The sequence below is a fragment of the Tursiops truncatus genome, chromosome 9 (assembly GCF_011762595.2).
Source record: "Tursiops truncatus isolate mTurTru1 chromosome 9, mTurTru1.mat.Y, whole genome shotgun sequence".
Lineage (NCBI taxonomy): Eukaryota > Metazoa > Chordata > Mammalia > Artiodactyla > Delphinidae > Tursiops > Tursiops truncatus.
The window spans coordinates 98152472-98169380 of NC_047042.1; the positions used below are offsets into that span (position 1 = coordinate 98152472).

The following is a 16909-nucleotide window of genomic DNA, read 5'->3' on the forward strand; positions in this document are numbered from 1 at the left end:
CTGGCTCTAGTGGAACAAGGGGGAAGGGTGGGCACAGCAGGGCTGGACCTGCGTCTCCGACGCACTGCAGTGAGCAGCCCACCGGTCAGTCCCAGAGAACCAGCTTCATTAAGCACAACACTTTTCTCCTCCTCTCCCCAGCATGAATAATGAGACGATGAGCAGGTTCCAGGTTCATCCAAATTACTCAGATTGGAATAGCACAATAAAATAACTCTTGTAATAATGTTTAAAAGTAGCACCCTCCTGCCTTGGCTCATCTGTACAAAAAAGGTCCATCAAATGCTACATCTATAAACAACAAATTGGAGGGACCACTGCATTGACTCCAATGAAAGAGCTCCCACCAACTTTTTTGCTATAGTGATATCTGAATGCAATTTACAGTATTCTTAAGAACTGGACATTATGTTATAAAATGATCGTGTGTAAAGGGGAATTAAATGCAATTCAAAACAACTACTTCAAGGCCTGTGTAACGACAATGCTGCCAAGCCCAAGTCAGTAAGCCTACAATGGCTGGAGTATGGCTGGCTTCTACGGATTATTACAACTACCAAGTCATCAATTTAGGAGCACGGACAACAGCTGCAAGGAGATACAATGGTAATTCAGAAAGTCTACTTCAAGTTTTTCTAAATTAAGATAACTAAACCACTAATACTTCACACACACATACACACAAACACACAAATGACCATTTCCAGACCTAGATACACATCACGTAACAAATTATGTGCTGCAGCAAACATTAAGTAGATAGAGCAAAAACTCAAAATAAGGCAAGATACAGCTGCTTAGGCAGCTAATTAACATTAAGAGGTACCACTGGAAAATGAGGGAAAAAATTGTAAAAGGTGGGCACAGGAACTCCAAAAGGGCAAAGCAACATGAACCCATTTAGCACAGAGACAAAGGTGTTATGCCACAGATGGTCACACAAAACTCTAATGTGGAAAAAGCTAACCTACATTAAGTAAACTCTGCTTAGGAACCAGGAGGTATGAAATATATTTTCAAAAAACGTGCCTCAAAAGTAGCTGGTACTTTCTAAATCGTACTTAATTAAGTTCCAGGTACCTGGAAATTTTACTAAGAAACTTCATTCCCCAGCAATGTCAGAAAAAGAAAGTAATATCCTATGTACCATACGTAAATCTCATTAAGAACATGTTATGCTTTACCTGTATTCAAATGCAGGTGTTTTTAAAAGCAACATATTCAGAGGATGCCCCTCCCCCCCCAAAAAAAACCAGATTTGGCACTAAACAGACAAGAATATATAGAAACACCTTTTTAGCCAATTTCTTATTCACCAAGTTATTCATCAGTATTGGCAATGTTGCTCTGGGCCATCAGCTAGGTCACAGTAAGTTTTATTATAAAACAATTGTTCGGTTAGCATTTATGGAAAAATCACTGATCTGTATTCCAAGTTAGTGGGAGACAGAGCAGTGTCAGCTTAACATGTGCAAAAGACTTCAGAGCAACCCTTAAGCAGCAAATTAGAAAATAACAATACTATGATGCTAACATATTTTTCAGTCGTAACTGCAAGATTAAATGACAAATTCTAGTGGTAATCAATGACACTTCCCAAGTTGCTTTAACACATAATTCCACAACAAAGATAGAAAATGTAAACGTACAATAACTGCACTTACGATGTAGGAAGCAGTCATATTTAAAACATCGCCTACAGAAAAGCGTATGAAATGAGTGCAAGCTCTGCTCCCTCTGAACAGACTTGGCGTTTGGTCCATCTATGTTGGGGGTACACTCAGGGGGAAGTGCACCTGGGAGCTGCTGCTCAGTGAGTTCTTTGTACCTAACATTAACCAAGAAAAATGGAAGTAAAGGTGAAACAAGAATTACATCTTTGAAAATAAATTTTCTACAAGATTTCTGTGTATTATTTTTGATGTTTATCTTGCCTAAAACACACAAAGAAGTTTAGCCTACAACAATATTTAAATGAAGAGCCAATTAAATATTATGCATGGTATATCAAGAAACGAATTCACTAATGTGATTCAGATCTGTCATGAAAAATGTTACTATATTCATTAAAATGAAACATCAGCTGCACTAAAATTTCTACAGGCGTCCCGAGAGATTTCCTCTTACACGCATTCCTGTAAATTGTGTGTGTACGTGGGCGTGTCTGCACGCGCGCGCGCAAATTTATCCCATCTACCATAAATGGAGTACAGGGTACCAGATACATACACGTATTAGTTCAAGTATCCTGCAGATGTTGGGAACACACAAAGTGGGGAGCTCACTGGCTACATTAGTTCCATTTCTAAAGAACCAAAATGGTGAGTTAAAGACCATACGAGGCAAAACCATGGCCAAAGAACAAATCTTACTTTTCCTTTAGCTCTTCTGCTGTGCCCTTATCTGGAAACATTGAGGAAATAGCTTCAAAAATTTTATCAGAAGGAAATTTCCGAGGTGGGCGACTTTCTTTATCTAAACAGGGAAATGTGAAAGGAAAAAAGAATGAAAGTGAACAAGCTTGCCAGTCTTTCATTTCCCTCGTGCCTAACGAAGCTGCCTTCCCAGGAAATTGCCAGCTCTGTTTCACTTCCTTCCGACAAATCTCACAAGGACCTGGGAGGCTGGTGGGCCAGACGAAACTCAAACTCAAGCGTGGGAAGCTGCAAGTGCGCCGGGAGGCTCAGCCCCTAACTGACGCCGCGGCCCTGTCTGGCCACTGACCCACCTTGGCTGTAAAATGAGGAGCCAGGTGATCACTAAGGCGCCTGTTATAAAAAACTGTACGCTTCTTTGAAACTGCAATTTTCCCCCATATTCTTCTATGCTGTCTTAATAACGAGCTTTGTCCGGTCGTCACCAACTGCCAAGCTCTAAGTTGGGACCCTCTAATTTTCTGGCAAACCGTAATTAGTGTAGCGGTTAAAACGTATGCTCTGGGGTCAGTTAGAGCTGGTTCCGAACACAGTATTTTCTGGGTTCTGTTTCCTCCCAATACTGTGATCTTAAGTTACTTCACCTCACTAAACCCATCTCCTCAACTATGAGGTGGATCTGATGATAAAAGCCACCTCGTGGAATATTATGAGAATTAAATGTCTATACGCATATAAAGTGAAGAGCACACAACTTGTTCATAGTCAATGACCAGTATGCTATATATATGTTATATAATGATTATGATGACTGCCCAGGGAAACCAAAAACAAAACGTTATTTTGCTAGCCAAGGGAAATAAAGTGCAGGATGAAATGTTATAAATAATATTCTAATTTTGATTATACTACCACTGATATGATATTTAACAAAAGAAAAAAGAAGGAAGGAAGATTTACCTATACTCTATTGTTTTTGAAAATTGCTGTAATGGCTACACGCAAATGTAACAGACAGACGTACCTTCTCGGTTCTCCTCTAGATCTTTCTGTTTTTCTTCTCTTTCATCAGGATCATCTCCATCATCATCATCATCATCGTCATTGTATTGACCAAGAGCATTCACCAACTCCACAAAAATTTCATCATTTATAAACCCACATTCTGAAATTCATCAAGTCAAATATCAGAAATACACAAAAGTTCACCTATGCTTTTGTTAATTTGTAAGAAACAGCTGGAGCCTATCAGTCAGTACCATAACACTATTATTAAAATGCAGTGAGGAAAGATCATTTTCAGGACTGGCCTGAGGCAAAGTCAGAAGTAGTACTTATCCTCAACACCTGTCATTTTCACAAGTTTCCAGTGCCTGCGACCACAGCCTAATTCTCTAGAGACTAACTATGGCCTTCGCCTCCTTCCAAACAATGCATCTGCCAGACCTTGCTGTCCACTCCTGACAGGAACATGTGAGGATGTTACACGTTACCCTCCTGCCAGGAACTTTAACAGGGTCTCCTGTTAAATCACCAAAGCTGTGATTCTAATGACAGGATTTCAGGTCCTGTGGTTGCCTAGTGGGGAAGGTATTTTTGAACATAGGGCCTTTTGGAGCCCATGTCACATAAGCAGAAGCCCTATTCCTCACTGATTTTATTGCTAAAGAATCTTAAAATCTACATACACTCAAACAATTCTATTTAATTTACATGTTATTGACATCAGAGTTTGTTATGACCAGCTATGAATTATTTTCAACTGGCAAGCATGATCCTTCAGTTTAAAAATAGGGTGCTAACACATATATATGGAATCTAAAAAAAAAAAATGGGGCTTCCTTGGTGGCTCAGTGGTTAAGGATCCGCCTGCCAACACAGGGGACACAGGTTCGAGCCCTGGTCCGGGAGGGTCCCACATGCCACGGAGCATATAAGCCCGTGCACCACAACAACTGAGCGTGCACTCTAGAGCCCGCGAGCCACAACTACTGAGCCTGTGCTCTGGAGACTGCGAGCCACAACTACTGTTTTAAAAAAGTAATAAAATATCAATTCTCTGGCTGCGTTTCCAAGAGAATAAACACATGACTCACCTCTATCCCCGTGTACTTTTCCATCATAATTTTTTATTAGTTCTTCAATGAAAGTCCCGTCCTGGTCTAAAACTTCATCCCCCATGTAAGGAATGTTATGTAAAACAGTTTCATCTTCCACCTGAAAGTAAAAAATATTTAAAAAGCAGGCTTATCCTGAGTATCAAATTTTTTAAGAGTAAATGTAACATAACTGAAATACAACAATATTTTTTCATAAGTAGATGTCTGTACCCAGTTCTCCAGATCTAAAATAATAGACATCAAATTCTAAAAGCCACAAAGAAGTAAGAAACCCTTCATATCAATAAGCATATCTGAGAAAACAAACTGTTTACAGGGAAATAATTTAAGAAAAAATACTGTATTATCTAATCTAATATGTCATCAATCATTAAAACTTACCGTTATTTTATGTACCTCTAAGAAAGGAAAAAATGCTGCAAATTACGACTCATCATCAATTTTAAGACATGCCTATTTCAGACGTTTCAAAGTTTTCTTAGGATCGATGAAATATGGTTTATCAAAACCAGCGAGGGCTTCCCTGGTGGTGCAGTGGTTAAGAATCTGCCTGTGAATGTAGGGGCCACGGGTTCGAGCCCTGGTCCAGGAAGATCCCACATGCCGCGGAGCAATTTAGCCCATGCACCACAACTACTGAGCCTGAGTACTGCAACTACTGAAGCCCACGCGCCTGTAGCCCACGCTCCGCAACAAGAGAAGCCACCGTGATGAGAAGCCCACGAACTGCAACGAAGAGTAGCCCCCGCTCGCCCCAACTAGAGAAAGCCCGCGCGCAGCAATGAAGACCCAATGCAAAGACAAAATAAATAAATTTATTAAAAAAAGGATATTCCACAAAAAAAGACCCCATAAATAACCATACCCCCAAAAAAGGAAAAGGAAATAAAAACTAATGTAAGGGCTTCCCTGGTGGCACAGTGGTTGGGAGTCCGCCTGCCGATGCAGGGGACACGGGTTCGTGACCCAGTCCGGGAAGATCCCACATGCTGCAGAGCGGCTAGGCCCGTGAGCCATGGCCACTGAGCCTGTACGACTGGAGCCTGTGCTCCGCAATGGGAGAGGCCACAACAGTGAGAGGCCGCGTACCCAAAAAAAAAAAAAAAAAAAAAAAAAAAAAGACATGAAGTTTCTGAAGTCCATATCTAAATATGGAGACTAAAACAAGGATAGGTCTAAGTCTTAAGGGGCCTCTGAACAAGGTATTGGTTAAAAACAGAATTTCAGAAAGATAATTCTGATAAACAGAATGGACTGGCTAAGACTGATGGGAGGACATGGCAACTATGTCAAGTGTGAGGTGCCTACCACTTCTCGGCCTTTTGGCTAAGATCAAATGTCAAGCGTGAGGTGCCTTAGGCTGGCCCATGATCGACAGGGAGGAATATGCCGGCAAAAGGCCGTGACACACACACGGAACTGTCACGTAGGAGCAGGCAGGAAACAGGAAGAAAAGGGAAGATTTTCAAATTATTCCTACATAACAAATTTAGGATAACTGCAGAGTTCTTAAAGATAATGGTACCTTCGACAAACAAGGAAAAGGGAAACTGGGAGAAAAAGTGCATATGGGGTATGAAAGGAAAATTTAGATGTTAATGTATTTATTGTTCTGTTCAGGGTCAAGCTTATATACAACTAATGAGTCTAACTGCCATCACACCTCACCTGCACTAATCCCATTTAAACTGGGAGAGTTAATTATTTTGGACACAAGCCAAAATTAAATGACAATTGGCTATTTTGTCTTCCCAATTATAGCCATATAACCTTTGCACCTCAAAATATATCCCAGCCATAATAAAGACAGCTTGCCTGACCTAGCTTTCGTCACCAGCAAAACCCATGGATGATGATTCATAATGTTTATTGACACCTTTGGAGGGGGAGATAAATTAGGAGTTTGGGGTTAACATATACACATTACTATATACAAAATAAACAAGGACCTACTGTATAGCACAAGGAACTATAGTCAATATCTTGTAATAACCTATAATGGAAAAGAATCTGAAACAATCACTTTGCTGTATGCCTGAAACTAACACAACAGTATAAACTGACTATACTTCAATTTTTTAAATGGTTTAAAAAAAAAGAAGTAAAATTTATTGACTTTAAACACTATATGCTTTCAGAATTACAGTCTGTGAAAATATGAACTCTCCCAGAAGCTCCTGCAACATGATTCTCAAACAAAATGTTTCTGAATAAAGCCTTAAATGCACAAAAATACACAATGGCAAAAGAGAATCTGAAGTTTGCCTTTAAGCCTCCACTGCAAAATTTTTAAGAGCAAAGTTACTGAAGCCATTAGAAACATCTATTTATTTAAAAATCTAGCAGGTAATTCTGTAAAGTAGGCTCACCAAGGACTTCCATCAACACTGAAATAGCCCTATTATTTTATATACCAACTAAGTAATAAAACTATGTATTTTTAATTTAACAACACAAGTCAAGAATGCATACTCAAATTTCTCTTTTGTTCCATCCTCCTTCATCCTACTTCTATAAAGAATTAAATACTGGCATTTCATTACAAAAGCTATTGTGCCAGTGTTATCTGTGGAAAAGTGCTTAACCTTGCCCTGAGAATATTTCATAGTGTACATTATCATTTAATAACATGCTGCCTAAAATTGTTTTAAGTAATACGTTCTCAATTAACAAAACCTCAAAGTCAGACTGAGATTACAGGATACTGACTAACATCTTCAAGGATAAGAACTAGAAGCTTCATCTTTCAAATATATTTTTAATCCCAGGTATGGCTTTTGCTTAATACTTTTCCTTTGGAGAATATTTTAACTAGAAAGGACTAAGAAAAGAGCAACATCAACACCGAAAAGGCTTAAAAATACATATATTAATTGGTTTAAAAAATTACTCTAAGTACTCCCATTTCGATAGCTATTTTTACTTATACTATCTTAACTCACCTTGACAAGAAAATTATCTATGCTTTTTTATTTAAAAGAAGTGATTAGCAAATAAGAAGACACACTATTTACATACCATGAAATTCTGCTGTAGAGGAGACCAAGAATACATTATGGGTACTGAAGCAACTGCATTCAGAGTCTTTAACGGGATGACTTGTGTTGGAAAATCCAAGTCACTGGTCACCGAACACTAGAACAGAAAAAAATAAAATTGACTCGTAAGAATAAAAGGACAACCTGAAGCTGTAGGCATCATATTATAAAGAGATGCTGCCTACTTACAGCATTTTGAAAAAGAAATTTCTTTACTGAGACGGTAAGTTCATAAAAACCAGAAAGGATTCTCTCCTCTCTTTTACTTAGCAATAGAAAAAGCTTCAGATTTTGCAAATTTTCAAAACCTTCCAACCCTTTCCATACTTACCAGTATCAATAAGAATCAAATATTCTAATTAGGCTGGCCTCAGATTAACTGCTCCTTGCTTTCACTATAAATTTTCTACCTCACTGCTTAATTTCATTTACATCTCATCCACATGGAATAATATATATATATATATATATACCAAATACGCCACTTAAATCTTAATAAGAATATAGAAACTTGTAAGGTTAACCTTTCTTACCTTTACCTTCTCTTTTTAAAAACCCAAGTGTCATTTGCTGATATTATCAGATGATACACAAATATTAAAGGTAATAGACCTGAATTTCAATCACAACGAAATGGATTCAAATCAATTCGCAGAAGTGTAATCTCTAAATTATTAACAATAATAGCTAATGTTATTAAGCACTTCCTATGTGCTAGGCACTATTTTAAACACTTACACGTCTTATATTTAGTCCTCATAACAGCGCTGTATGATGGGGACTATTCTTAGCGCTCATTTTACAGGTGAGAAAACTAAGATAGAGAAAGGATACGTAACTGGCCCAAAGTCATACACTGTTAGGGCTAGAATTTAAACCCAGAACGTCTGACTCTGGAGCCCCTGCTCTTACCCACTACACATATTGTCAGGATACCACATTTCTATACATTTCTAATACTGGTTAAGTAAATATATGTCCCTGAAATACCGTATTTCATCCAATCTACGATGACATCAATTTCAAAGCACACCATTATCTTCTGTATCATTAAGAAAATAATGTTGCCAATTAAACTATAACACAATGCTTTCTTATCATAGTGATTCTAAGACGCATGCCAGTTTCAGATGTTAAAAAGTTTGCATCTTTGACTTGATGAAATACGGTAAAGATCTGTGCCCAAATACCACAGCACTCTCCATCCTGTCTAGGAATCCAGCTTTTCTTAAAAGAGTACCATTACCCAATTATCAGGTCTCCAGAGCCTTCTCAAAAATACCCTGGACATATAATCCATGAAAATAGAGCAAAAAGAAGTAGAATTGAAGTAGTAAAATGAAACCAAAAAAGTCATGTCTATACAACACACATAATTATTAAATGTTTCATTTTTATTTAAGAGGACTTAAAAATCGCGGGTCTAGATTTGGTGAAATCAGAGTGGAAGTCTTTGGCATCCAGGCCCACCTGGCCCTCAGCACTTCCTCAGGCCAGGGGGATAATCTTCCAATAGTCACAGTCACCGCAGCACAAAAATAGTTCCTTCCTCAGTGGAAGTGAAGGTTTAAAGATAGAGTAGTTAGGAAGAACTGTGACAGTGATTAATCCATTAATTTGCTTTCCAAAAGGGCAAAGATTAAAGATAATACTAGAAAGCTCATAGCTCAAGTAAATAAGAAGGTGTGAACAGTTTACTAAAACTCCAGAACCCGCAATCTTTCCGTTTCCTTCTTTGGCCTCTGATGCAATTCCTCATCCATCCGTCCAATAATAACAGCAGTTAACATTTATTGAGCACGTACTATGTTGCAGGCACTGTGCTAAGTGCTTTATATACATTTTCTTAACCACTTCTCATCTTAGCCTTTGGCATCACGATTTCACAAAATGAGGAGGAGACTGAGGTTCAGAGAGGTTAAATAACTTGCCTAGTCAGAAAGGTAGTAAATTACCAAGCCAGGATGGAAGCCTAAGTCTGATTCCAACACCCACAAGCTTCATGCCTATGCTCTAGTTCTCACCCTGAGATGCCCGTGCAATGGGTGCTGTGCAAGAGAGACACCCAACAGTGTCACAGGGCATCTCCTCCCCCAGCATCTGCCTCTTGTCCTATTCCTACCATGTCTTCATTCCTTCTTAAGTTACTTAACCAGGTCACTCTGGGGCAAGGAGTGGTTATAACTACGGAATAAAGTGCTATACACTACCCAGTGATTTTAAATACAAAATAATTTCATTTCTTGCAAAACAATTAAATTGGAGTTTTTGATTTTTGTTCTACACATGGTGGAGGTAAATTAATTCTGTGATTTTAATTCTGAAGACTGGCCCCCTTTAAAGCCTGGGGGGCGAGGGGGAGCGGCTGCTTCTCCAACTCTGACTTATTCACCTGCTTTAATATCTAAATCCAAGGTCACACTTACGGGAGGACTGCTGAATATCCTATTCAACTACCAGACAGGAGGAACGCTGGCTCTGTTCCACCTGTTTGCTCTAGTGACAGAAAATGCTCTGAGTCTACTGAACGAGGTCAGCTGACTTTTCCGTTAACAGAAAGAACGTAGAGAAGCACAGAAAATAAGACAGCAAAGGCTGCAGCGCTAAGTACTATCTCCAACCCCACACCTGCCATACCCCCATGACCCATCACCTCAATTCTGAGTCATAAAAGTGTCACCAAGGGGCTGGAAATAAGCTCTCAAAGCGGCTGTGGCAGAGTGTGGTTTTACCTCTGTCTCGCAACAATACTCAGCACAGTGTCTCAAAAAAGAGTAGGCACTCAAAAAATGTTTCTGGAACAAACCGACTGCATTTGCTGATTTTTCCCTAATGGAGACTTCGACTTCAATTTCTTTTTAAAGCTAAGAGAACACCTATTTAGCAAATTGAAGGTCTATACCCACCTCATTATCTATGTAGTATCTCTAGAAACCTACCCCATTCTTTAACTATTAACCTTAACTAATAACCATATCCCTTTCATTTATGAAATAATATTCAAATGCAAAAGCATTTGTTGGTAAAACAAGTTTGGGAATTCTTATTTATTGACTTACAGGAAAATTACTCAAAAATCCCAGTTACTTACCAGTAACTTTTTTTCTTTGAAAATGTATCATCCTTGACACTTTATATTATTGTCTCGTATCACTCAGAGCACTGAAAAGGATTTTGACCTCATGGGTCTCCACAGCATTTTACCTGATCAGAGTCATATGTCTTGGACTCAGGAACTCACTAGGAGACCAATAGCAACAAATTAAATTCTCTAATTCTAGTTCCAACCTGAGGATCACACAAGGAAGTTGTTGTAGGTAATCCATCATTGATGGTAAAGAAAGAAAACAACTATATTAGTTGCCAAGGATGCTACATTTTCAGAGAAACACAGCTTACTGGTAAGTAACCAGGTTCCTCTGAGGATGGATAGACTTACATCAACCAGCTGGTACAATAGGCGACTGTGTGGCTGGACCACTGGGAGCTGGAGAGGGAAGTCAAGCCAAAAATAGTAGTTGTAGGAGTACACAACCAAACTGAGACTCTTGGCAGAAGGCTGGTTCCAAGTAAAAACTGTGTTATGGAAAATCGTAGAGGGAAGAGCAGGTGAATGGCCTGCAGGGAAGGGAAAGAAATTAACACACCCTACTATGTGCCAAGCACTGTGCTAGAGACTTTACCAAAGTTAACTTCTTTAAAATTCACCACTACCCTAGGAGGATGACTCCCCATCTTACAGTGGGACATCACAAAGGGCAACAGTCATAGCCATCGGTCTCTCAACAATCTTTAACATTAGAAGGGTTATGTCCGAATTCCATATAGTAGGGGGAAAAAATACACTCAGTTAGCCAAGTTAAAAATATTCTTGGATCCTGGTTGGTCCATTTAATTCAAGCCAGAGACACAATGAACTGGTGATGTTGTCTAATATCCTTTAGCTTTTCCGAGTAAAAACAATAAGGAACTGCCTCACATCTGAGGTGTATGAAAGAAAGCATCAGCTGCCACCCAGCTCCAGGAAAAGCTGAGGATTTCTGAAACTACCCACATTCTTCAAGATTTGAGTAGAGAAAAGATGACACACCAAGTTTTAAACCAGCTAGGCCTTCTGGTGAAAATGATCGTGTACATAACTTAATTTCAGACTGCTTTTATGTGAAGTAAGTACTGAAGAAAAAACTGGAATGAGGTAAGTATCAGGTCTGGGTCAAGGAAAGCTCATAGTAGAAGTGAGTTCCTAACTCACTCAGGATGATTAGGAGAAGGGTGGTTAAGGAGAGGGTCAGAAATAAAACATCCTGGTCGGATCTTGACACAGGCACATTTAATTAAAGCAGCTAATCAAGGGCGCTGGAGCTAAGGAGTACAAGAGTGGTTCACGCCGGACTGTAAATTATTCTCATTTCTGCTGCTGGATATGTATGTTGCAGAGCCGTCCGGACTGGGGGGAACCTCCACCAGCAACACGAGGCTCCTGCCCTGAGCTCACTTAAGAACAGAAAGATGCCGCCCTATAAGCATCAGTCTGGAGCTTCTTCCAGGGCGGGGGCGGCATATACAGCATTTCACACAGAACAGGTAACATGTGAAGTACAATTTCAGGAAGTTTGGACCCTTAAAGCTCTTCCCTGCGTCCTAGCTTCAGAAGCCTGAGCCCGAGTAAAGAGGTCATAAATCTATAAACCTGGTTAATATAGTAACTATTAAAAACCCAATGCAGTCTGGGTCTGAAGGGGGCTGTTAGGGTAAATCATCTCCTCATAATCTGCAGTTTTGCTAAAATACTGGAGATCAGAAACAGAACAATAGTCACAGGACATAAGTTGGTAAAACTACAAAAACACCCAACACAGCATGTAAAGCACGTAACCAGAGCCATGTTTGTCCGTGACATGCAAACTCAAGAACCTAATTCAGTAATAGTCCTGCGAGTGGCAAATAAGACCATTGCTATCATTGAAAAAAAAAAGGAAGTAAACAAAAACTAAGAAGCAGAACAAAGAATAAAGTCATGGTTTCCATCAGCTGTGGCAGCAGAGCCGTTGTGAAGCCTCGCTCCCGTGAGTGGACGTGGGGCTGAACGCCACAGAGCAGCAGAGCCATTGGCTAAGGTAAAAGGGCAGGACGGCCACCGGACCGTAGTCTCAGAAGCGCGAAGCCCTTGCTCAGGTGCTAAACCTGCTCCGTGACCACCAATCAGACAGGCCAATTCTGCTGATCTTTGCAAAACAGATTTATAACCGCTCCCCAATTGCTCACGGATTGATCATTTAGTGAATCGTGCTGAAACAACAAAGCCAAATAGAAAAAAAATTGAAAACAAAATTCCCCACTCACTCTTTACAAAAGGAAATTCCAAATAGGTTAAATGATGTTAAAATATAAAAATGAAAACTAGAAGGAAAGATGGGTAATTTATAATCTTGAAGTGGATAAAGGCTTTGTAAGCCTTAAAGAAACACAGAAATCAAAAGAAGAAATTCTAATTTGACTACATAAACATTTAAAACTTCTGTATAACCAAAACATCCCAGAAATAGCATGAAAATGGGGGGGAAAATCTGCAGAACGGATGATTAAATCTAGTATTTATAATATACAAAAAGTCCTTTAAAATCATAAGAAAAAGTCCAACCCAATTTTAAAAGATCCAAGACCATAACAGCCAACTCATAAAAGAAATATAAGCAAATAAGTACTTAAAATTAACTTCACTGATGAACGAAAGGAAAACAAATTACAGTAATGTTTTACCTATCACACTGACAAAGATTAACATTTTATGTTGGGAATATAGATAAACAGACACCACTATAAACAGCTGGTGAGAGTGTAAGTGTAAAACTTTTGGGGGGCAATTTGGTAATAGCTATTAAAAATTTAAATATGCATATCCTCTTGACCTAGTAATACTGTTTCCAGAAACTCTTCCTACAAAATTACTCAAAAGATGCAAAGATGTGTATGAAGGATATTCACTGAAAGGCTAACTGCAAAAGGAAAAAATAAAAACCTAAATGTTCATCAATTATGAATAGGGCAATTAATTATGGTAAATCCGCAGGACCAAGCACTGTGCATTGTTGAAGATACTGAAGACCTGGACAGATGTAAAGCGATGGCCCCAAAAGGCAGGCATGTTTTATCTGGGAATAACTTTTTTAAATAAAATATATATTATCATTATAATTAACATGTCATAGAAAAAGAAATCAGAGAATAAAAGTCACAGGGCTTGGACGACAGGGCCTTTTGCTCCTGTTTCATATATTTCTGTTTTATTTGAATTTTTACAGTTAATATTTTACAGTGACCTTTTAATTGAAGAAAAAGATAAAAAACAAAAGTTTCATTGACCCAACAGATATTCACATTAGCTAGTATTAAAAGTGCCTCATCGGTTGCCAAGGTAGCTCATGAAATCTACCCAACCCTCTCAAAATGGTACTCAAATAATATTCTTTTACAAAATCTAGTAAGAGGAGATAAAACAGAATCCTAAGCAGTGGATTTAAGTCAATCCAAATTATCAAGCTAAATTGTGATAGTAGTTCTAGGTCTAATAAAATTTTCTTATTTCTTCAGAGCAATGAACAATTTTTAACATTGCAGACTAGATAAGCATTTCTTTGGGTTTTGGTTCATTCTGTTTGTTTTCAAAACAGCTGTCAAAATTTGGTTTTGCATTTTGAGGACAGACTTGATCTCTGTACTGGTCAATTTAACAATAAATTTTAAAACACAAACTATACACAGTGTTCTTGGAGAAAAACAGCAAATTAAACACAACTTCTGGTTTATTCAGTAGTACAAAATAAACATTTGACATTTTTGAAAAGTTCACTTTTTAAACTTAAGATATATAATCTTAAATTTAAAATATGAACTCAGACATCATAAGTGTATGATATATCTTTAATATATGATGATAATATATAAACTCAAACAACAGAAGTGATCTTTTTTTTACATGGCCTTTTTGGAAAAGCATAAAATGCTTATGTTAGCTTCCTTTCAAAAGCAAAGGAACACCTCCTTATGGTCATTAAGTAATATTCCATCTATTTCAGCCGAAAGAAAGCCAGAAAGGAAGCAAAGGCTGCCGTGATTTGAAAAAGTCACCCGAGCAGGAAAGACTGGCAGAGTTAACACAAGATTCAACCAACAGATGGTTAAGAGGGACAAAGAGCAGCAGAAAGCAACTAAGAAACCAGTTTCTTGAGGAACCAAGAAAGGATGGATATGTTCAGACTGAGAGTAAAGACACACACTTGGGAGAACCATTCATCTATGTCTAAGACATGAGAAAAATGACCCAGCTCCCTGCCACGTCTGCTCAAATGCTGGGCAGGACATATTGGTCCTATAATCCTGAAATTCACAAAGGAAAGAAAGCATGTTACTGTGTTGAAAGCTGGGAGTATATTTAAGTAAAGAGCACTACACATGGGGTACACCAGCATGTTATTTTTTCTTTGTGTGTAGTAACTAAATTTCTATTTACAATTAACTGAGGAAAGTGCATTACCACGTCAATAAATAATGCAATCAAGTGTTTACAGGTAAACAAGACAATGTTTTTCTTCTCCTTCAACAAAAATAAGCCCGAACTGCAAACTTACGAAAGAACTTATACATTCTGCATCATGAAGGAAGCCTCCCCCCCTGAAAAAAATTCATTTGCAAATAACAAATGATAGGTGATGAACTTAAAATTTTAAGATATCAATAGGAAGAGCAAACCTGTACGTACTGAAAAGTCCAAAAGACTTTTAATTCTTCATGAATATGAGGGCTAGGAGGTCCTTCTGATGCTGCTTGATGTATGTGCTAAACATTCTGAAGAAGCCCCACTTTTCTTACTCTTTCATTAGTAAACAAGACACAGAATTCTTACAAGAACATTACATTCTCCTGGGAATCTAAAAATGCATATTGGCAGGATATTTTTAAATTATTAAACCAATCACACCACTTGCCCAGAAGACAGACATCATTTGAGCAAGCCTCTCTTTCACAGTCATAATACATACAAGTAATAAAAATCCTGATATGAAGAATCAATGAAAGGGAAAAGTGCCTTGTTGTTTTCAGCAAGAAATGGAAAATGTACAGAAAGAAATGCACTAGTAAGAACTACAAGAGTAACTCCTAAACCAGCTTCTTCGTCAAAACTGGAAAAACAGACACATTAAAGAACATGATTACCAATGTGCAGACTTAAAGAAGATAAAGTTCTTTACTGACTGATGAGACAAAGTAATGAATGTCCCCTAGAAATAGTCTTCTGACAAACAGCCACATATTATGGCAATACGGCATACATCCCTTGGCCTGTATGTATCGTTTCATAACATTTTTAAGCTGAATGCTCCTTAAAAAGATAAACTGAAGAGCAAAGAAAATATATGTAACATATATTACAGTCACTGTCTTCAAGAAGTCAGAAGTATTTTTAAAAAGAGAAAATAGACACATACTCTGTATTAAGATCCTATAGGCAACACGGCTTAGGTTCTGTAACTTCAACACCAAAAAATAAGTACCCACAAGTCTCCTAAAAGCATGCATTAAGGAAACAACAGACTAAAGATGTGGTCTCCAGGTCGACTGCAGGGCTCCTTGATCTCAAGTCAGAATCTACAGCAGTCACTTCATGAGATCAGAAAGTAAACTTGTCAGACTTTCTTTACTAAAATAACCTAGAGAAAATTGGTCATTTTAAAACTGAGCTTATCCCCTTCTACAAGTACAGAAGGGAATAAAGTAGAAGACTTGAGTGAATGACTGAAAATTGTCATTGAATCGTCGTCATGCTCAAAGGATTTAAACTGAAGACAGCACTTATAAAGGATCAGCTTATAAAAATAAGGATTAATTAAAACACTGTTACAACAGCACTTCCAAATGTTGAAAGCCATGGACGTTCTAGGTGTTTGGGTCAACAGTGCAGTCCCAAACTCTGCCAACCCTACAAGCCTATTACTAGGAAAGTCGTTGCAAAAGAGGCTAACTTATTTATCCTCCTGCTTCTGACCTAGTTGACTCCAACTTTTAAAGCATATAAAAGAAACTGATATATTGCTGGAAATGCTCAAACTGAAGAAAAAATAACAGGGATATAGTCTCATCTGAACAGTAAGGAGACTAGACAGAGATCATTAAAGTCCTTTCTAGCCCTAAAATTCTTATTTATTGTGATAACACCAAAAAGCTTATCACAAACTGTATAAACCTTCAGCTTCCAAAAGTCAGTGATGATGGTTTTAAAGGGGCCGGTGGGGGGGGGGGGGCGCTAGGAGGAGTAGAAGACGAATCACTTCAAGCAGAATCAGTAATTAAGAGTGGCTCAAAAACAAACGTGCTTTGA

General features: G+C 38.3%; 1 protein-coding gene across 15 annotated transcripts in view; it reads right to left on the minus strand.

The window, feature by feature from the left end:
* EZH2 (enhancer of zeste 2 polycomb repressive complex 2 subunit) overlaps positions 1 to 16909 on the minus strand; it is a 62042-nt gene that overhangs the window by 17739 nt on the left and 27394 nt on the right. For 6 of the 15 annotated variants that reach the window (XM_073810038.1, XM_019933893.3, XM_073810037.1 and 3 more), the window contains exons 4-8: positions 7514 to 7630; positions 4472 to 4592; positions 3400 to 3540; positions 2373 to 2475; positions 1650 to 1828 (exon numbers count right to left, since the gene is read on the minus strand). In XM_073810038.1, coding sequence (XP_073666139.1) covers positions 1650 to 1828; positions 2373 to 2475; positions 3400 to 3540; positions 4472 to 4592; positions 7514 to 7630 — 661 coding nt within the window. Of the gene's footprint in view, positions 1 to 1649; positions 1829 to 2372; positions 2476 to 3399; positions 3541 to 4471; positions 4593 to 7513; positions 7631 to 10972; positions 11152 to 16909 lie in introns of all 15 variants that reach the window. The other 9 variants (XM_019933898.3, XM_019933903.3, XM_019933889.3 and 6 more) reach the window with 4 other exon arrangements.